Source organism: Triticum aestivum, chromosome 2A, assembly GCF_018294505.1.
Source record: "Triticum aestivum cultivar Chinese Spring chromosome 2A, IWGSC CS RefSeq v2.1, whole genome shotgun sequence".
Classification (NCBI taxonomy): domain Eukaryota; kingdom Viridiplantae; phylum Streptophyta; class Magnoliopsida; order Poales; family Poaceae; genus Triticum; species Triticum aestivum.
In genome coordinates, this window is record NC_057797.1 from 706,710,334 (window position 1) to 706,732,686 (window position 22,353).

Sequence of the window (22,353 nt, forward strand, 5' to 3'; positions counted from 1 at the left end):
ACGTGTTCCAAGCCATATTAGCAAACCGACCCTGAAAAAACTTCCATGCGAACTACACAGATGTTCTTTTTTCCTGTCACTATTTACTTGTTGCTTCTCCGTGCACCTCATAGCAGAAAAAATAGATCAAACTTGACCCCTCTAAACTGCTCCCGTGCAACACGTGGTCCTGGTTGCTTCTTCTTTTTGTCTCAAACAAATCCTCGCTTCAGCTTGTACGCACGCAGCCTCATCTCTCATGCACCTAGCAGCCTCCACATCAGCCGGCCATGGACCAGCAAGCGGCCACCTGCCCAGCGTCCGACTAGGCCTTGGACCGTATCGCCTCGCACCGCCCCGCCTGGCCGCAGCCTCCGCTGTTGCTTCCTACGCGTGGACGTTTGCGTGTACCACGCACGGATCGAATCGATCCGATCTCGCCGAGAATTTACACGTTCCGCCGCCGCCGCTTCATGCACGCGATGTTGCCTGTAAGCTCGCCCGATCGACTACCGATCACCGTACGTCTCAACTCTCAACTGCTTGCATACTTGCACATGTGCCTTCCACTGACATACTTTTTCCAATCTTGCTGAGAACCACATCGCAGACGGCTGCATATCAGACTCGATACTTTCTCTAAATCAACAATCCACAACCTTCAGACGACCTAGCTCATGATACCACTTGTTAGAATAAGTCTGAGGCATACCGTTGATCATCCGAGGACCAAGCAATCACACGAGCACGACACCGAGATTTGTTAACGAGATTCATCAATATGGCTACATCCCCGGGCTTGACTATGGGCGCTCCTCCCCATGACACCGTCACAATACCGCACGCTGGCCACCCGGGCGCCGGTACACGCCGCCGGCTCCCCCTTGCGCGCCTGTGCTATTATGTTGGCATAGGTTACATTGTGTGTCTAGCCCCACTATATATGAGAGGCCTAGGATACAAGTGTCCTATTAGGACACGACTCCATATCCTATCTAAACACAATACTACTCAGAGTCCAACTGTAACCTACCTTGTACACATTATTCGACACAACTCTAACAATTTTATCAGCAAAATGAATGCTAGCCGGCAATGTAATTTCAGTTCGGGTGATTAATATGTTAAAGTTACTGTCTGCTGCTTGCTGATCAGGTGGGTCCAAACTGCAGATTCTGTTCAAGCAAGAGTTCTTTTCAGGTTTGATATATGCATCAGGACATTGATTTCATTTCGTTGATACCTGGCTCTGTCCAGGGTTCTTCAATTTTGTTTGGCCAGATTCAGAAAACTCTGACTTTTTTTATTAGTTCGGCCGATAGGGCCAGTCTTTTTCTTCCTAAAACTAAATCAATTTCTGAGGAATTCTGACGACTCTTGACTTTGACTAGAATTGTGGTATCACTATTTTTCACTAAATGTAAATGTGTTGGTACTCGTGGAAATCACTGGAATTTTGGATTCTTTTGAATAAAGTTTGAGGGTAAAAGAAGACCCCTGGTCCAATCCAGTTCAACATCTAGAAACACAGGGCAATGTTCAGAGTTTGGTGTAAATGGTACTGTGCATACCAATGTAAACTGAGAAACAGTTTAGCAATATGATCCGAAAATGTGATGAAGCCCATAACACCTCCCCCCCCCCCCCCCCCACACACACACACACAAGCGATGTAGGGTTCAGCCGTCCCCGTCGGACTCCCGCTGGGCAAAGCCCGAGCAGGGGATGATGGCAGAGGCGGGGCTTTCCTCCGTTGTTTGGCAGATTCGCGCGGCTGCCCTGGATCGGCGTGTGCATGGTCTTGCATCCGTGGCACAACAATGTGGCCTCCCCCGCTGTCAACAACCCACTATCGCGATGCGACAGTCGTGGCACCGTTGAAGTTTCGGTTGTGTGATGTTGCTTCCGGCGGCGGTTCAGGCGCTCCCATGGGGCGTGGTGGAAGAAGGTGGAGGAGGATCCGGTGGCCCGGCTGGTGCCGGGTGCAAATCTGCCAGCGGAAGCTCGTTTTGGCCTTGGTTGGAGCCATCGACGGTGGCACCCGTGGGTGTCGTCATCTTGTTGGAGGCGTCGTGGGTTGTTTTTGTTCCGTGTGTGCTCCGGGGGAAACCCCATATTTAGGTTTTCTGGAACAGATGATGGCGGCATGCATGTGTATCGTAAGCCTCGTTGTTATTGTGCAAATATTCTTATCCATGCACTAAATTTTCTATACACAGATGGATACATATATGCACAAATATATACATACGGCGCAAATATCCATGTTAGTGTACATAGATACACATATTTGCAATCCATACAAGTGCCATGCAAAATTTGCTACACTCACCCATAGCTACAAATTGTAAGACCAGCTATACCTACTAAATCCCTAACAATATAGCACACAGATCCTAAACCATACCTAACAAATACAAGTGCAAAATCCAATGAAATTTGAGAAAGTGGATGAACTAGCTTTCTCCAGATCAGTACAATGCGAAGATTGCAAACAATAAAAAGAGAGGAAAAGAAGGAGAATACCTTAAAGATTTGAGGGGGGAGAAGGTTGACTCTTGTTTAGCCCTTGGCCACTTATTTGAGAGGGGGAGAGTGGCTAGGAGGCGAGAGGAAGAACAAAAGAACGAACAGAGCCCTTGGGCTCGGAATGGGAGGCCTCGCGCTAGATCTGCCCGTTTTCTTTAGCGAAAGGGCTTGGCGCCTGGGCCAAGGCGTAAGGGTTCTGAGCATGACAGCTCCGTCTGGGGTGTCATACTCCATCAGCCTAGGTCCGTCCGGGCCGACGTGGCAAGTCAGTTCTGCCCTAATGGCCCCTTGATCAGGGTGTCATGATGCCTAGCATGACGTCCTGGGGCCGGCCGTCATAAAAATGAGCCATTTTTTGATATCTATTACTAGTTTAAATGGGGTCCATTTTGTGTTTAATTTTGAAGATGGGCCAAATTTGCTGTTTTTCACTAGGAGACATGCCTCGTCTTCGTCTTCAAAAGCAATAAAAACCACCGTGCTTCTCCAAAAAAGAAAAAGAAAAACACCGTGCAAGATTCTCGCGGAGAGCCCCCAGTCCCCTACCAGCCGCGCGTGTCACGATGCAGTTAGCCTGGAGTCAAGCCCACTGCACCCCTCATCTGATCCACTGGGAGCTTCCCCCGCACACTTTCCGCGTGAAAGACTCCAAACCTTGGAGTCCCTACCGTGAAAGCAAACGCCACGACCAGCTGTTGGCCACGTCAAGCTGAGTCGCCGGTATTACCATCGACGCGACCCCCGCCCGGATCTCGTCGTTTTCGCCCGCGTCCCACCGCCACCAGCTGCGCCATGGGCCATGGCCGCAGAACAAAACATAAAGTAATGATTAAACCGCTCCGACACTCACTTACCGGTGGGCCGGCCGGCATGTGGGTTCCAGAACCGCCCACAGCTTTCTTTCCCCCTCAGCTTTTCGCCCAAGCATCTCACATAAAAAAATGAAAATAAAACTTTCCGCCCAAGCACCACGTCACGGCCTCGAACCCTCTTGCCCTCCACCCTCCCCGCGGGTTTATATGCCCGCCCCGTCCGCCTCCTCCGAACCTCAGCTCAAGCGGAACCCGCACACCCTCGCTCTCTCGAGTTCCTCTTCTTCTTCCCCCCGAGCAAGGAGGAGGCTGCATCCGCACAGCCCTGCGTCATGGCCGCCTGCGCCTTCTTCTTCGACGCGGAGCCGCTGGGCGAGCCCGGGCTGCAGCTGCACGGGCCGGAGCTGGAGCTGGACGCCTGCGCGCTCTGCACCAAGCCGCTGCAGGGCAACAGCGACATCTTCATGTATAAGGGGGACACCCCCTTCTGCAGCGAGGACTGCCGCTACGAGCAGATGCACTTCGACGCCGCCATGGCCAGGCAGCAGGCCAGCGCCAGGCGGAAGCAGCAGCAGCAGCAGGCCCAGGCGCAGCCCAGCGTGCCGGCGCCGGCGCCCGTGTCCGCCAAGGCCGACGTCTCCGTGGCGAGCTAGTCGAGCCGCGCCGCATCGGGCTGGCTAGCTAGTAGGAACTATGTACCCTTTTTGCCTTGGGTTGAAGGAGGAGGACGCGGGGTTCTTTGGACGGCCAGTGTTCTTGCCTGGCATCCGGTGCCGATCGATCAATCTATTGATCTGCACAGGACTATCAGTCCAGGATCACCGCGGGCTTTTGATTGGCCCCCTTTTGGGGTTTGGGTTTGGCTATGAGAGGAGAGAGCGGGTGTGCAAGAGCACCGTCGCTGTGTAATTATTCAAGGCAAGCGATGTAAAGTATTTCTCCAAATTTCGAAGGAAATATGATCATGTTTATTATTCATTTGAATGAGCATATTGTTTCGAACCAACAGATGTTGATGGTATGGTACATGGTACAACTGAAAATTTTATCAAATGATGAACGATTTGCCGTCCAAGAATCAGAGACACAATTGTTTTCACTTGCCAGGATTGCAGCTCGTGCCACAAAACAGCTAATGTATCTATTCATTGCTCTATTTTTTTTTTTGCGGGGAGCTAGCGCATCCAATATGATGCATTTCCCTGTAACCGAAAGCAGTTCGCCATGATTATGTTCTGTTAAGCGAAATGCTATTTGCTATCTAAATCTCTGAAAAATACTAAACTTGGCCGGCCCAGCAAATCATGTACTGAACCAGGTCCGCATATCAATTTAAATACGAATACGAGGAAAACGAATCTTCAACGAACAAGCGAAACCCAATTTTCATTTGGCGAATCGAGTAAACAAAAGGCCATGCAGAGAAAATCAATTCGAGCAAGTGTGAGTAAACAAAATCCCCTAAAAAAAGAAGAATTAAGTAAACAAAGAGCCAAGGCAAGAGGAAATCAAATCAAACATGATACACACTCCAGCGCCGAAGGTGGAGGAAATCAAATCAACCATGATGCCCCAACGGGCCAATCCTCCGGCGTCACACTCGTGGAACGCCTCAATTATTTTACTGTTTTCCGTGCGCCTCGCGACTCAGCGCCGAGTCACTGAAAAGTACGGGAACATTTCCGCGCAGAAAAGAAAAACAGGAATCATCCGGGAGGGAGGGAGGGGTCGCGTCACGGCCGGGCTGGATGGTGTGGACGTGCAACCGCCCATGTGTCCGATCCCTACGAGGTGGAGACGGTGACTCAGCGCGTCTCGCGGGCCCCGCACGGAAAAACCAAACGCTTTTTTATTCCCGCCACCCCAGTCCGCGGAGAACATCTGTGCGGACGTCCAAATCCCTCCCGTGGAATATTTAAGTTTCTGTGGCGCTCTTTTCACGGCTTTATTATTCTGCGCCGAAAGTCGGAAAATGCATGTGTCACTGTAATCGCGGTACAAGTAGTCGCTTGTAGTTTTTCACCGGCCGCCCGCTGCCAACCAAGTGTGCGTCGCTCCTCTCTCGAGATGGGCTGAAGTTGAATGATTACGTGCAATGCCTCACTCTGAAGCCACACCATAAACAAAACGGGGCGCGGATCTCGATGGGGCTGTCTCCCGGAACGAAGCCTGCCCGCCAGACCGGCGATTCCCCGCGCCCAAAAGAAAATTACGGGCGAAGATTTTATGCCTGGCGCGCTGTTAGCCTCTCGCATACTATAACTTAAACAACACAGATCTCACGAGCTGCGCCCTGCTCTATGAAGATTTTGTACGAGTACAAAACTGCCCGTGGCCTGGTGCCGGTGCATGACAGGTTCGTGCGTTTGATTGGGTGTAGAGGTGTAGACAAGATCTGCACATGTGCGCCAACCCCTACACTGTTCATCAGCTGCTGCCTGGCGGGCATGCACCACGGCCCCCGAAGCTCGCCCATGGACCACGGCACCACGCCATGGAGAAAAGAACGGCACATCGATTTTATTTTCTTTTATTTTCTCAAAAGATCGCATATTGTAACGGGTGCGCACTGTTGGTCTATAATTAGCGTGCCTAACCACGTGGGCCACCTGGCCCGTATGTTGGCGAAAAGGCTGGCGCGCTAATTATGGGCCCTAATACGGTCCGCATTAGTTTACGTCAGTGGCCGCCTGATGATGTAGATTTGATGCCCACGATTCCGACTAGACGGACAAGAAATAATTCGTTCGCGCTTATGTTATTGGTGCGAATATTTACTCAGATCTTTTGCCAGAGAAAAGTAGAGCAATCATTTGTTTGTTCAGGGCAACTACTACTTCAGTATTTGTATTTCCAATCCAATCAGTGATCAGTGGATGGTATTGGTGTCGTACTCCAAGACTATGGGCGCTGGCACACAGGTTTGGGGTACATGGAGGGCGACGTCGCTGGACCGACCTCTGTACGTTGCTATCGCTGGCCGCGACCCTGTCCACGTCGCCCGGACATAACATGGTTCCCGTCGTTTTCGCCGCCGTGGAGCCACGTCTGCCATCCGGCGGGGCGGCGGGCCACCCACCGTATGGCGCCGTGGGTCCGTGTCGGAGCCCGGGAATAAAGAAACCGAGCCGCTCCATCGTCCATGGTATTTGCCTGACCCTTTGGGCTCGTCGTCTCTCCCGCACCAGACCTCTTCTCTCCTGGCATTCGCAAGTCGCAACCATTGAACCATATAATACCCAGACACCTAGTTTGGTTCAGCACAGCAAACACTCGACCTCCCACTCCCGGCGCGTAGCACCGCACGCACTGCGAAGTTATTAGCTACACACACGGACACACGATGGCCTGCGCCTTCTTCTTCGACGCCGAGCCGGTCGGCGAGCCCGGCGTGCACGCCCTGGACGCGTGCGCGCTCTGCACCAAGCCGCTAGCAAGGGACAGCGACATCTTCATGTACAAGGGGGACACGCCCTTCTGCAGCGACGACTGCCGACACGAGCAGATGCAGCTCGACGCCGCCTGCGCCAGGCAGGCGGCCAGGGCGTGCACGCCGGGAACGGGGTCAGGGCGTGCACGCCGGGAGTCATGGGAGGTGCCCGTCGCGAGCTAACCGGTGACAGGGCGAAGCTGCCTACGCACTTGAGCCAACAAGATCTGCGTGCACGAAGCCGCCGCTGCCCGTGTCCAACTGATCAGCGCGGGATCGAAGAGACTCTCCTTTGTTGAAGAAGCTAACCGCGGCCGGGTCATCGGAGTTGCTCACGGCAGGCCGGCGCTCCACGGGCCGGCGGTCAAATGATTTGGCATAAACGCAGCGGAAAAAGAGCTGGAGTGGATCTGAAGAAGCCATTCAATCAAGATTCCCTCAGCTCTCTCCTTTTTTTTCTTCGTTAATATTAGTTCTGTATGAGAGCGAATTTGCAGTGGCACTTTCACTGGGTAAACTATCAAGCGAATTGGCATATAACATGCCTTTCTGCAATCCTGTTTCTGTTCATGATTCAGCGCGCTAATGGGATTTTTTAAGCTAAACCATTGGAGGTTTACCACACGATTTAAAACTGAATTTTGTTCTAGACCTGGGGTGTCAAAAATTAAAACTGTCTACATCGACTGAGCATCAACAAGACAACTCCTGCAGTCCTACTTTTGGCCTTAGTTAGGAACTAGAATCGTACGCGCGCTTTGCCGCGCCAGCTTTTTCTAACTATTTATCTATTTGCTCATTAGTTCTCAGATAAATCCTTTACTTATATCAACCAATGGACCGATCGTTGTTGTTCGTTTTCTATGGGACTTTTTGTATTTTTAGCTTCCATGATTTTGTGGTGTTGCAGGAGGATATTAGTCCAAAAGAAACATATAGAGATTTCCAGAAGCAAAGGCACATGGTCACCAAAACTTGGTAGGGTATTAGTCATTTTTTACAGCTTCACGGCAATTGTTCTTCACAAAAATGAAATCATAGACGAACTACCAAAAATATCCATAGGTAGTGGTCGGCGTCACCCATGTCCTAGACCTCCAGGGCCAAACCATAATACCGGACAAGGATGAAGCTAAAAATAAAATTCTATGGAATCAGCTCTATAAACAAAGCAGTCGTGTTCACAAATAAACACTGTGGTTCCTCTATGACTCTCTTGAAAAAGCAACAACTGAAGTACAAACCATTTATGAGTTGTTATGGCTAAATGACAGTTACAACCCAGTGATGAAACAACTTCGATCCGAATCTATGATTGATTCTTACTTTAGAGCACAACATGCAAATTCAGATTCAAACTTGAAGATAAAAACTCCATGGAATTTGCTACTTGTTCAGCATGGAGCAAGTAAGATCAAATTCAAATATGTCCGAGAAAGAAGAATGGGTGAGGTGGGGGAGGGGGAGAGGGATCAGTAGTTGTGATGCATACTTTGTCGACGGCAACGTGTCAAGGAAGACCGGATCCTGAAGTCAGCGTGCATCCCTCGCCAGCCCATCGCTGGCCGCGTGTATATGAGCGCTTGCGTCTGTAGTGTGTTAAAAAAATGTGTGACACATCAACTTATACACAGATAGCCGGCCGTACCGATAATTCCCCTCATTTACAGAAGCAACACATCACCAGAATACGTGTAACTAGGAGTGCACCAAGCGGTAAACAACTCCCAACTCACCTGCTGACAGTCATGGTCAATTTCATCTCTTCAACCCCGAGCTACCACAACCCTCACATTCAAGGGAGCTTAGTAACTCTAGTGATCTCAACTCCCTGCAATGCTGGAATTACATTGTTTTGCGTATTGTGTGTGATGGGCTCACCCTGTGTTCGTGCATAGAGCTAGACATTTCACGGGCCGGGCTTCGCCGGGCCTAGCCTTTTACAAACCTAGCCCGAAATGTCTAGTGTGAGCCAGTACTAAATGTACAATGCTGTCTAGTATACGTGTTTGTAAAAGCAGTCTGATTTTATCAGGTGAAGAAGAAGGATAATATATTTTGAATGTGACTTTATTCCGGTTGATCCTTCTGTGTCCACTTGCATTTCCCTTATACTGACTATTTGTTTTTTCATAGTGTACAGTAAAAACTCAAACGCAATTTACGTATTACTATCTCTGTACCAAAATATAAGATTCTTTTTGTAGGCTAAACTAGCCAACAAAAATGTCTTATATGTTGATACGGAGGGAGTAGAACAGACGGAGCGAAGTTTTATTTGTAAAGTACGAAAAAGAACACTAGTGAAGAGAGTTGAATTCTTCTGTTTCACATAGAAAAACATTTCGGACAGATTCATCCAAATAATTACAGTTTTCCAGAGGTAAACAAAACCTTATAATAATCAGTAAACTAGCAAAGACTGCTAAAAAAATGCAGAACATTCAAGTGGAAGTGGTGAGTGGTGACAATCCAATTTGCGGTTTCTTTGAACATTTCGTACTACTTTTGTTGTGTTTCTTTGTGGGTGTATCGCGTCTCCTCTAGTCATGGCTGAGTCACTGCAAATTGTGTGAGCGAGCAATGACCTTGCCGGAAGATGTGGACGTGCAACCGAAGATGCGCCCAGCCCGGTCAGCACCATGCAGGCTGTGACTCACTTGCATGCGGAGCACATCCTATCATTGTGTCCACCCTCTCCGCGTCAAACAAAAACCAGCCGCTTTAGCAGACTAGCTGTAGTGCCCACTCTCCAACCAAAACCATCAACCAAATTCTGAAGTCACCACAAAGAAAGGAGTTCTTATAAAATTTGCGGAGGCGAGCGTGCAACCATTTCCCACCGTGCGCGTCGGCTACTAGTACTCCTCGTTACAGAAATGGATATATCTAAAACTAAAATACATCTAAATACATAGATACCCGCGGTAAGTAATTTCGAAGTAAAGAGTATTAGTATAGCAGTGTGTTGTGCGCCGGTCACTGTCAGCTGAGCAAGGTTACTTTGCAGACTGCAAAGATTACGTGCAGCTGCTCCACGGTTAAGCCAGCGCTAAACAAATTGGGCGCGCAGATCTCGAGAGAGCTGCCCCCCAGGACGAAGCCTGCCCGCCTGCCGGCAATGCGAGTACTACTAGCGTATTCCCAAAAACCACACGTACACTACACACGCTCACTCCCAAAAACTCCAGTGGAATCTTCAGGCGCGTGCAACTGTAAAGTTGCAGTCTGCAAGGTGCATCCCCCTTGGCTCGAAACCTGCTCGGCAACCCCGAGGATGAGACCAACTGGCAGCCTCTCGATTAAACAACACACATCTCATCAGGCTGGTTGTAATGGAAAGTATCATATAATAGTATCATGCATATGATACTAGTGTATCATACTATCTCCTAATGCATAGTATTATATATTAGTATCATGTAGTACTTTATTTATTGACATGCATGACACAAAGTAGCATAGCATTTATTATGATACTCCATCATTTTTTTTTCATTTAATGCTATGACACCTCATCAAAAATGCCTAGTTGACATGCATGATACTACTAGTTACTAGTAGAATGCCCGTGCGTTGCTACGGGCCTTTTAATTTATTTTTTCTCATTGCATACATTTAATACTTGGTGGATTTTTGGCACATTCCCACCACAACGCCTTGGGACCCTTGTCGATGAATTATTTTTGATCATCGACGTACTCCTCTTAGTTAAATTTCTTCTGTTTTATTGTGCTACACACATTGAACTATGGTTATGTGTCTAGGGCACATCTAGATGTGCTCTAGTTATTGCACATCTAAGTGAGTGAATTAAGCATAAAGAGAAAAAGAAAATATTCACACGAATCTCGACGTAATATCAATGACATAGGACTTAGATGTGCAATACTTATGACACATCTATATGTGCTTTAGCAAAACTGATAAATTAACTACAACACATGGACAAAAATTGTACCAGACATCTCCTAATTATCATAGGAGTCCTAATTATCAACGGTTCAATAAGGAAATGGGCGGATGCCATACATGAGTCAGCGTGTCCAATGCTGATTTGGCACTTGAACAAGATATGTTGTTACTACTTTTTTCCAGTTCTATACAATTTTTCTAAGGATGGCTCGGTCCTACATCATCATGTAATTCTATAACCTGAACCAAAAGATGATTAGAATTTAGAAACTAATCAATTGTTGTGAGAGAACGGTGTATGGTATGCATAAAGTATCATGTATGCTAATGACATTACCACATGGAATAAGAATCAAGTAAAGCTGTATATCAAAAATGTATCTCCACGAAAAGTTTCATCTCGAGCATAATGTTAACCTAAAGGAATCAACAATTAAAGCTTCAAAATAATAAGAAAACTGTAGGAATTCAACAACGTTCATTATTCCATAAAGGTTCTGGGATGGACACCATGCAAAACTAAAAGGACAAGAAACCATGGTAGTTTGTATGAAAATGATTACCATCAGGACAGAACAATTTTCTTGAAAATTTTCCTTTTGGAGATACTGACATGCACTTACTATTAATTTTAAAAAACATGCACTACTGAGATATGGAAAATTATGATACTGCAATTAAACTCTACAATTGCGTAGAAAATGACCAAAATGGAGAGCTCCATGCGCCTACATGACCTTACTTTTTAAAAGGTTAAAAACAACATGCCCGCTAAGAGTAGAAAATTTCATCTACTATCTTCTCGGTGTTTGGATCACAGAGCTCACCAATATATGCATTCGACTTTACGGCTAGCACCCATGATAGGAAGTTGGGGGCATCAGCTATGGCGTATGAGATTGCTTCAACTCACCTTGCGGCGACCCCATCAACAATTACGAACCGGGCGGCGACTTCCTCAGGCATCAGGTATTGCGACGTGCCGATGTCGATGGCCAGCTCAAAGCTCATGTCATGGCACAACAGCGCTGAGTGCCAGGGAACGATGTCTCAGGCGTTGCGACCGCGGAGGCCATGGCGACGTCGAATCGCTTCTTGAAGTCGGCTGCTCCCACGCGCGAACGCCGTTTTTGACAATTCTCGGCGATGCAGAACGCGCTTAGGGTGGCCAACGCCACCCAGAGTTGTGCCCTATCACGGTGATGCTCACATCCTCGTCCTTGTACGTGTCCACCAACTTCCGCACCTTAATCAGCAGTGACTCCTAGCTTTTCCCCCTCCTTCAAGAGGTACCACACTTAGTAGAAAACACGGAAATAAGTATAAAGAATCTATAGTCCAAATATAAATATATGTTTGTACATAACATTGACAACTGGATAAATCATATGTGCAAATTCTAAGAAACTAATATACTTATGTTCCAACTCAAATACTCAATTGATGATACACAGAAGAAACGGATGAACTGAAATAAGAAAAAGAGCATTGTTTCCGGACATGACCGACAAAATTCCTCTTCCTCCCCTTCAATTTTTAGAATATGAATTAGGTTCTTGGCCGATGGAATTAGAAGCCATATGTCCAAAACTCCTGAAGCTGAATAATATGCACCTTTAACTTTGACGGCCGTTCCTCCATCATTACGCATGTTCCTCAGTAAGAGTTTATTACCTCCATTAACGTGAATGCAGCGAACCAGTGGCACAAAGATCTTGAAATTTGAATGTTGGAATAAATCCATGCATGAATGTATTGTCCTACGACATTGGCACCAAATAAACACCAGAACTAAATCAAGGTGCACAAGAGGCCTCTAGTGGGATGGAATAAAAGATAAATAAGCTTAACTACACTACCACAGAAATAAAAGATAATTATGAGGTGAAAAGAACTGAAAATCCAAAGTAAACTGAACCGACAGAACCGATGGGCATGCATCTTCCTGTTTGTACCACTCATGACCCCATGCTGGCCAATTCCTCCCTCTCTCCTGTGAACCAGAAAAAAAAAATCAGTACGGACAAAAGTTTGACTTTCCTTACTTAAATACTAATTTGACTTTAACGGTAAATCTAAGCAAGAAAAGGAACTAACCTGGTTGATCTTTTCTTGTTTTGTTCCGTTATCGCTTTCTATAGTAGAACCCAATCCTTTTTTGATAGAATGGAAAAAAAGGCACTAACCACACTCTTGTTGAACTTGAGAAATTGTACATTGGAGAAAAGAAAATTATAGATTAATACATAAGACAAAAAAATACTCCTTGCGGGCAACCGATGTGGAGACAAACTACAAGAACCTGATAATCCGCACATACTAAGTTGTCCATTTTGAACTTCAAAGTCTGTAGAAAATGTTGCCTGCACCACTATCACCATTAGGAGACTTCATCCATTTACCCTACACTGAACTTAAGTAGTCAACGGTAGTGGTTAAATACGAAGTTTATCACTTTGGTGAGTAGCATGGTGGTCATAGATGTAGCTGCAAAGAAAGCTGAATGATTACATGTTTTAGCGACTGAGTTTTAGTTTCAGTACTATTTATAAGTGCTTTATCAACAATACTCAGAGGTCAAGCGCATGACATTGCTCTCTAGTATGCATATGTGTCCTCAAGTAATCAAACACGAGCATATAATTTAAAGCACGAACAGTTACTAAACACGCCTTGCCCATTTTATTGTGTAACAGGAATGAGATCCGACACTGAGGGTAAATCAGACGGGAGAAAAAGCGTCTGCTTAAGTAAAATCATTTCCATCAACCTTCACCGTAGAATTAGTATGTATCGACATGAAAAACAGTAATTTCCTATGGACTGAGACAACTCTCAAATGTGTCCTTAAAAAAGATAGCCACAAGCAGGAACCCAAAAGACGATAATCTTACCTAAATTTTGCACTTCCGTTGGGCTTGAACCTGAGATCTCCGCTGGAAACACCATGGCTAATGCCTGTCGGTGCAACCACCTACCGACCTTCACATTGTCCAAAATATCAATACCCACCCTGATACAACCAAATGGTTTGTAGTTAGTCCAGAAAGATTAGTAGAAAATCAACCACATGGCGGAGGAGATCAACGGTGTGGCTGTACGGTTGGCGGAGTCGAAGAAGAAGGGGCTCCAGCGCCATTGACATGGAGGAGGTCATCCGCCGTCGATGAGGGGCCTTCCGGGCATCCCCACCCTTGAAAAAGGGGCTCGGGCGCCATTGACGTGGAGGAGGTCATCCGCCGTCGATGAGGGGCCTTCCGGGCATCCTCACCACTTGGAAAAAATTGTGCGGAACTGTTCCACTTCACTCCATGCCATGCCCTAACACATACAAAACAACACGGCGATATCTCCAATGCGCGCTACGAACTTCCCGTCGTCCTCCTGGCCGCCGTCCTCGTCCTGCTATAACCGTGCCCGTGCATGACGTCGGACCCATCAACTATGGTGGTCACGCGCACGAGGCTGAGCGGGGCACACACACCTTGGATTCACAGGCCGCAGGCATGCCTTGCACGAGGACGACACTACTGTCTTCGACCATGAAGAAGATGGAAGGGTGCAGTGCCGGACGGGGATCATGAACTTCGCCTGACTCGGCAAGGATGATGTCGTCTCTCTCATGCCGGACTCGGCCAAGACATCGGGCACGGGCACGATCGTCCCAACATGGTCGATGACAGCTACGTTGATTTCATGGTGGCCGGAGAAGACCAGGGACGATGGAGATCAGGAAGTGAAGAGTAAGGAGAGAAGTTGACAAATAGGAAGGCTAGCATTGAATGCGGTGCGGTAGATCAGGAGCCTATAGTTGGATAAGATCTGTGGGCGGATCGCACACTATATGAGAAAAAGGAAACAAATTGCACACAAATAGGAAACAGAGGGAGTACCTTCCTATCCAGGTGCACGAGCGCATGCACCTCCTTTTTTTTGCCTTTTCTTACCGTGCAAAAACCAGAGAAGGTGAGCAAACGGGAGGTGGGGTTTTTTGATAAAAATCGGAGGACTGATTTTCCAATCGATATCGGTGGGATTTCCTTCGATGGGATGGGTGGAACTAACGAACGAACCGACGTACGTACTCATTTATTAGGAATAGAGATAATACTATCATTACGACCAGCCTTAAGTCATGATCCTTTTGCCCAAAGTTTTCAGTGGACTGGATCTCCTGCGGCCGGGTGCACGCGTCGGGTTGCTTGTGGGCGCAGGGTGCGTGACAAGATTTGTAAGCGTGCCGAGCTCCCAGTGTCTCGGCTACTGCACATAAGATGCTGCCTGTAGCCGTGGCGCGCATGCACTGCACCTCCCTAAAATTCCTGTACAGAGAAGCACCGCCTAGTAGTAAAAAAAAAGAAATGGCATCAGCTTTTTTGTTGTTGTTTTACTCGGATCTTTCGGCAAAAGGAAATCAGAGCGAGCATTTGTTTGTTCAGGGGTACTTCAATACTTGTATTTCGTTCCCAATCGGCCCATGGTATTGGTGTCCTACTCCAAGACTACGGGCGCTAGCACACAGGTTTGGGGTGCATGAAGGGCGACGTCTCTGGAACTACCTCTCTACGTTGCTATCGGTGGCCGCGACCAGTCCACGTCGCCCGGACATACATGCTTCCCGTCGTTTTCGCCGCCGGGCCACCCACCGCATGGCGCCATGGGTCCGTGGTCGGAGCACGAATAGAGAAACCCAGGGGCGAAATTGGGACTAAGGCAACTGGGGCTATAGCCCCAGGCGTGGGCCAACTAGTGCCATTATATCCAGTAGAAAAATTTCAGATTTTCATATTTATAGAGGCCCAGCCCCAGACGTGAATACCCAGCCCAAGGCCTCAGCGGCAGCCCAACTAACTAGCTCAGCAGGAAGCCACGCCCACGGCCTCATTGGTCGGTTGTGATTCCAAAGGCATCGATCGATCGGCCAGAAATATTACATTCATTGTCGATCAAAAGATCCCTTGTTGACTCGGTGCCTCGTTTCATCCGCCGCCCCAGCCCCTCGACGGCTCGACAGACTGAACGATCCGGATCTGTGCTTGGCCTTGTGGCCGCATCACAGTCGCAGCAAGCCCACTCGGTGCTCTGGCCATCTCCAATTCACTTGTTCTGCTCCGCCTCCACAACTGGCTATAGAGGTATTTAAAGTTGTCGTATCATCTACTTCCTCCGTTCTAAAATAGATGACCCAACTTTGTACTAAGTTGGATCATCTATTTTAAAACGTAGGAAGTATTTTTCCTATGGATGATTTGATCTAGCTTTTTAAATCTAGATGTTAAATTGTACTATTACTTTAGTCAATTGTATTTTAGTTACTTGTTAAAAGAAAAAATGATAGAAATCCAAGATAAAGAGGAGACACACACTCGGACGCACGCACACACGATTATATTTCTTTTGAAGCAAGTTCCCACCAGCCTACATCCAACAATACCAGAATCAGAAGGAGCCGGAGCTAGTAATGCAAATAAGTAAAACGTGTGTGGAGCTTAATCCAGATGACATTAATCTTGACCCCGGTCTCCATAAACCTAATGAGGAAACGCAAGGGGCTATTACCTATTGCACTTCATGATAAATGGTATATTAAGTTTTCCCTTTTTTTGGCACTATTCGTATGAACAATTGACTTGGTCTATGTACATTGTCTTGATTTTAAATACACGATTTTGTGTTTGTAACTCCGATCCTTCTAATATTGCTAGTGAAGAAACGATGGCCTCAAATTAAGCAACTCTTCATTAAATTTTCCCTCGTGGTAAAATGAATTTATATTTCATCTTTAATGTGAATTTTTGACATACTTCTAACACACGCCGGTATGCTTGGTATTTGACGTTATTTTTAGTCACTTAGTTTTAGCCCTAGGCTTTGAGAAATCCTAGTTCCGCCTCTGGAGAAACCGAACCGCTCCCTCGTCCTTGGTTAGACTCGTCCGGACGGCCCATGGTATTGCGTGGCCCTGTGTGCTCGCTCGCCTTTCCCCCAGCGGACCAGTTTCGTCCTCGCCCGTCCCATATATACCCAGACGCCCTAGTTTGGTTCAGCACAGCTAGGGGTGGAAACGGATCGGATGCGGATCGGATAGTGCTCTTGCCACTTCCATTTTCATATTTTCAAAACGAATACGAATCCGAATACGGATGTTATCGGATACGGATGCGGCTCGGATATTATTCGAATACGGATACGTATCGGATATTTTCTTGATTCAGAACGGATACGAATAATATCAACATATTGCTTAAGTAAATCAGTCGATAGCTATGTGACCTGAAATAATCAACTTGTGACATACAATAAGTCAATGATAAATAGGTTTATGAATAAATACTATTGTAATGCATAATAATTTATAAGTTTAATCATATAAAGAGTAAAATTTGACCACTTATTTGGCTTTTATGTTGGATAATTGGAATATTGAGTCTAGAAATTTGAAAATTACCTCCCATGATCTTATTCGGATACGGATATATCCAGTTCCATATTCATATTTGTCTCAAAATCTCCTATCATATTTTATTTTTTATTTGTTTAATAAATTCGGATACGAATAATTTCTATTTCCATTTTGGTTCGGACGCGGATGTTTCGGATGCGAATAGGCATTTTTTCGAATACGAATATCAGATATTTATCCGCTACCAATTTCCATCCCTAAGCACAGCAAACACTCGATCAACCCCCCACTCCCGGCGTACCAAAAGCAACGACGTCTACAAGGCCACACGAACACCAGATGGCCTGCGCCTTCTTCTTCGACGCCGAGCCGGTCGGCGAGCCCGGCGTGCACGCGCTGGACGCGTGCGCGCTCTGCGCCAAGCCGCTGGCACGGGACTGCGACATCTTCATGTACAGAGGGGACACGCCCTTCTGCAGCGAGGAGTGCCGCCACGAGCAGATGCACCTCGACGCCGGCTGCGCCAGGCAGGCGGCCAGGGCGGCCGCCCGGAGGCAGAAGCAGTTCTCTTCGGGAACGGAGTCCGGGCGTGCGCGCCGGGAGTCCTGGGAGGTGTCCGTCGCGAGCTAACCGGCAAACAAGATCTGCGTGCACGAAGACGGCGTCGCCCGTGGCCAACAGATCAGCGCGGGATCGAGGAGACTCTCCTTGGTTGAAGGAGGAAGCAAGACGCGGGTCATCGGGGTTGCTCACGGCAGGCCGGTGCTGCATGGGCATCAATGTGCAGTGGAAAAGGAGCTGAACTGGATCTGAAGTCAATCAAACATGATACTCCACGGCCATAGCCGGCCAGGCCATGTGTGCCCCTCGGGCCTCGGCTCTCCTTTCTTTCAGCGTTAATGTCAGTTCTGTATGAGAGCGAATTTGCAAGAGGTAAATACACCAGTGGTGCTAGAACTTGTTATGAATGTGCATTTTAGTGCCTGAACTTGCAAAATATATTGAACTGGTTTCATAACTTGGCATATACAGTTCAAACGAAGCTGAGGAGACGCGCCAGCATGCCATGGGGCCCGCTGTCGGTGCCAAGGGTGCGTGGCCTGTTTTTTTTGCGAAAAACCTCTGAAATTGTTTTCTTTCAATAAGGCCCTCAGAGAGAAACTGACAAATTATAAAATAAAAATTAGGTGTATAACTATAAGATAAAAATTACAACTCGTGTGCTCGATCGAACCAACAACGTACCAGTCGAGTGCGTGCGGCTAGCCACTCGACAACTTCCCATTTGCTGATATTTAATGATTCATAACCTTTATAAACATTTGGCCAAACAAAATAAATAAAGAGAATTTAATAATCCAGCAAAAACGGCACCAGATCTGTGACCGAACATGGGACCAAAGCTTGTAGATCAGGCACGGATGCCACTCCAACCAATGAGTTGTCATGTATCAAAAGTACAAGTACTTTTTATGACTATATAACAAACATAATTTCAAAAGAATGCAAAAATCTTCATGTCATTTTAAAAAGAATTCACGTGTTATTTTAAAACATATTCATAAAATTGAAAATATTTATGAATGATTAAAATAAGATTCCAGTATTATTCATGTGGGTATTTCAAAAAAATATTATTTATGTCAGGATCCGCAGTCTAATGGCGGACTAGACTTGTATTTTTTTTAGAAAACACACAAACTTATATACTATATAAACTTTTCAAAACAACATAGTTTTTTGCTAAAGCTTGAACACATTGATATACTAAAGAAATAGTTTATTAGAAAAGTGGAAATTTTAAACTTATATGGGAATTTATTTAAATATATGAACGTTTCTAAAATTACTTCCATATTTTATTAAAAGCTAACATTTTTCAAATTATAAAATATATTCTTAATTCATAATTTTATTATGTGTTTTTATGTTAAATTATTGCATAGGTATTTGACGAAATTATATGAAATTTTTAACATAATTTATTTTAAACATATGTACATTGTTTGTAACGCGATAATAACTTACGTATTTTTAAAAAATGAAATGAAAAAGAACAAACCCGTTCAAAATTGAGCCACGTTGTGGTTCGTTTTAGCCACACGGGCTCGTTATGATATAAAGCTAAATTTATCATTCTGACATTCAGTGTTGTCGGTTGGAGTGGTATGTGAGGCCGCTATATAGCCCCTGGTTGCAGGTTCAAATCAATGGCACTATATTGCTGGAATAAATATTTTTAATTTATGTTGTTCAGCTTTATGTTTATAAAGTATATGAATCCTTTCTTGACACTAAATTTGAACCGGTAAGCAATCCAACCAATTAAAAAAAAGATTAATATTTGTTTCAATTTAAGAGTTTCTCTTTGAGGGCCTTTTTGTAAGGAAAAAAATTATTTTAGGAGGTTTTCCAAAAAAGCCAGGCCACATGCCTTATCCCTTACATCCCGACGTGCCTCATGAGCGTCATGGACGTATAAAAACGACATTTAAACTGTATATGCACGTCCATGTCAAGTTATGGAACCAGTTTAATGTATTTTACAAGTTCAGACACCAAAATGCACATTCGTGGCAAGTTCAAGCACTAGTGATGTATTTACCTCAATTTGCAATGGCGCTTTCACTGGGTAAACTATCAATCGAATCGACATAAGACATGTCTTTGTGCAATCCTGTTTCTGTCCATGATTAGCGTGCCAATGAGATTGAACAAGCTAAGCCGTTGGATGTTTACCACACGATTTAAAACTGAATTTTGTTCTAAGGCCTGGGGTGTCAAAAACTGAATCCCCGTACTAATCTGATAGGTAAACTCGGTCGACGCTGGAATTACCTTGGTTTGCGTATTGTCTGTGGTGGGGCTCACGCTGTGCTCGTGCATAGAGCTTTACGTCCATGGACCGGGCTTATTCGGGCCTAAACTTTTACAAACCCAGCCCAAAAATGTCTAGTGTGAGCCAGTCCTGAAGGTGTTGTAAAATTGTGTCAAAAAATAAAGGAGGTGTGTGTATAAGCAATCTGATTTTATCAGGGCAGAGGAAGGCTAATATATTTGAATGTGGTTTTATTTTGTGTTCATCGTTCTGCATCAAGTTGCCTTTTTTTTGCGGGGTGAAAAGGGGTTTTATGCCAAAATCATAGAGTTACAATGTAAAAGGCTGAGAATTCCTTAGCACATGGAGGCCTGCTATCTAGCCAAATAGGGATGTCACATTCAGTATGGCTATACCTTGAGGACCGACTTGACCAAGACCGTCCGACCTGCCGAGGCAATGTGCCTTCCCACCCAAGAGGTGAGCTGGCCCGCAATCTTGTCCTTGAGGACAAGAAGAAGATTGATGCCCTCAAACATGCTTTTTCCTTTGGGCAGGTTGTCATAAAGTCACGGGTGAAAAATGCAAGATAAATTAGGAACAAGTGTGCAAGTCCAAATTGCATGGAGACCCTGGAATCCTAAATCTTGACAAGTTTGCCATTGCCCTTCGCCTCCGGTGGCTATGGGCCAAGTGACTCCACCCGGACAAGCCATGGGTTGGCTTGGGAACCCCTTGTGATGACAACGACCGAAATATATTTGCCGCAGCTACCAAGGTCCTAGTTGGCAATTACTTGCGTGCCAAGTTTTGGAAGTCTCCTTGGCTCGATGGGATTAGGCCCAAAGACATGGCCCCTAAAATATATGAATTGTCAAAGAAAAAGAATTGCTCGGTTCAAATGGCTCTGCATGACAACTTCTGGACTTCCCAGGTGGACATTCTCCGCGGCATCACTGTCGAACACCTCTTTTATTTTGTCACCTTTTGGGAGAAGGTCTCCCATATCCACCTCGACATCCACTCGCCCGACACTACCACTTGGAAGTTCACCACTGATGGACACTACTCGACGACGCCGGCCTACAAGGTGCGGTTATTTGGCCATACTGACACGGACATGATACCGACCGTTTGGAAGATTTGGGCGCCTCCTAAATGCAAGTTCTTCGCTTGGTTGGTAATCAACAATAGGATTTGGACAGCGGATAGGCTTCAGCGTCGTGGGTGGCCAAACTATAATCTTTGTCCCCTATGTAAGCAGTTTCAAGAGTCAGCGGCCCATCTTTCTATTCCAATGCAAATACACTATGAGAGTTTGGCACATGATCAAAGATTGGCTGGGTCTCCATGATGTGCATCCTTCTGATTGGAGTGACGCGACTTCCGTTAAACATTGGTGGAGCCACAATGCTACCAAGAAGACCCAATCACGAAGACCACTTGCTTCCTTGATGATTCTTATATCTTGGGAGTTGTGGAATGAGAGGAATGCGTGGATCTTTCATAATACTGTCGTCCCGGTTGGAGTCATCGTCGCTAGGATGAAAGAGGAGATGTCGCTTTGGAGCATGGCGGGGGCGAGGCACTTGAGTAACATAATGTCGAAGAGTGATCGTTGTAATTCGGCCATAGGCCTTAACCTCTTAAACTTCTCTCTTAATCAATGAAAAAGGCAAATCTTTTGCCTCATTTAAAAAAAGTATGACTATACCTTGCTAAACAATCCGTCACTCTATTCTGAGAACGATGAACCTTTTGAGGAATAAACCCCCGGACCTCTCGTAAGGCTAGAATCTCTAACACTAGGTGTCCATATGGAGACCGGACTAGTGACCCATCACATAAGATAGTAAGGGTCGTGGACGATAAGCACTTCAAACCGTAAATACGCTTATCCGCTTAGAGTGACATAATATAAAATTCTATTTTTGCCTTGAAGATGTACGGATCTTTAATTTCTTCCACGTCCATTGATGCACCATGTTCATCAAGAAAATCAAAAACATGATTAAGCCTGCAATTACCTATAGGTGTGATCGGTGTAAATGATGGCCCCTTTGGGATCCTCGGATCCCGCCACGTACTCACAAATCCCTTCCCCTTATATTGACAACTAGAAAATACCCCACGCGTTGCTGTGGAAATCGCTTGCAATATGTCCAGTGATTTTTTTTGAACATATGTCCAGTGATTTGATTGTATGCAACATGCATATTTGAGATAATAATATATAATCTTCTCTTCATGTAGAAAAAAAAACATTTCAGACAGATTCATATGAATATTACAGCTTTGCTGCTGGTAAAAGCAGTAGCCAGAGACTACTAAAGAAAATGCAGAACTTGCAAGTGGATCTGATGACACTCCCATTTGCGGTTTCTTTGAACATTTCGTCCCACTTTTGTTTTATTTCTTTGGTGTATCACGTGTCCTCTAGTCATCCCCCAAAACTGTAAATTGCAGT

General features: G+C 45.9%; 3 protein-coding genes and 1 long non-coding RNA gene across 4 annotated transcripts; 3 read left to right on the forward strand and 1 right to left on the reverse strand.

Annotated features, from left to right (window-relative positions):
* The first annotated feature begins 3,541 nt into the window (after positions 1-3,541).
* Positions 3,542-4,298, forward strand: LOC123186061 (FCS-Like Zinc finger 1). The gene has a single exon (XM_044597855.1). It carries the CDS (start codon positions 3,653-3,655, stop codon positions 3,971-3,973), a length of 321 nt encoding a protein of 106 aa, XP_044453790.1. The 5' UTR covers positions 3,542-3,652; the 3' UTR covers positions 3,974-4,298.
* A 2,172-nt stretch (positions 4,299-6,470) lies between these two features.
* LOC123186062 (FCS-Like Zinc finger 2) lies at positions 6,471-7,305 on the forward strand. The gene has a single exon (XM_044597856.1). The coding sequence runs from the start codon at positions 6,664-6,666 to the stop codon at positions 6,931-6,933; it is 270 nt and encodes an 89-aa protein (XP_044453791.1). The 5' UTR covers positions 6,471-6,663; the 3' UTR covers positions 6,934-7,305.
* A 4,279-nt stretch (positions 7,306-11,584) lies between these two features.
* LOC123186063 (uncharacterized) lies at positions 11,585-13,672 on the reverse strand. Its single transcript, XR_006493550.1, has 3 exons — positions 12,763-13,672; positions 12,280-12,658; positions 11,585-11,945 (listed from the first exon to the last, which is right to left on the reverse strand). It is a non-coding gene; the product is annotated as an uncharacterized lncRNA (long non-coding RNA).
* Positions 13,673-16,882: 3,210 nt separating this feature from the next.
* LOC123186064 (FCS-Like Zinc finger 2-like) lies at positions 16,883-17,733 on the forward strand. Its single transcript, XM_044597857.1, has one exon. The coding sequence runs from the start codon at positions 17,408-17,410 to the stop codon at positions 17,696-17,698; it is 291 nt and encodes a 96-aa protein (XP_044453792.1). The 5' UTR covers positions 16,883-17,407; the 3' UTR covers positions 17,699-17,733.
* The last annotated feature ends 4,620 nt before the right edge of the window (positions 17,734-22,353 follow it).

Coding starts and splice junctions, on each gene's coding strand:
- LOC123186061 (XM_044597855.1), top strand. CDS start 3,653: ATGGCCGCCTGCGCCTTCTTCTTCGACGCGGAGCCGCTGGGCGAGCCC.
- LOC123186062 (XM_044597856.1), top strand. CDS start 6,664: ATGGCCTGCGCCTTCTTCTTCGACGCCGAGCCGGTCGGCGAGCCCGGC.
- LOC123186064 (XM_044597857.1), top strand. CDS start 17,408: ATGGCCTGCGCCTTCTTCTTCGACGCCGAGCCGGTCGGCGAGCCCGGC.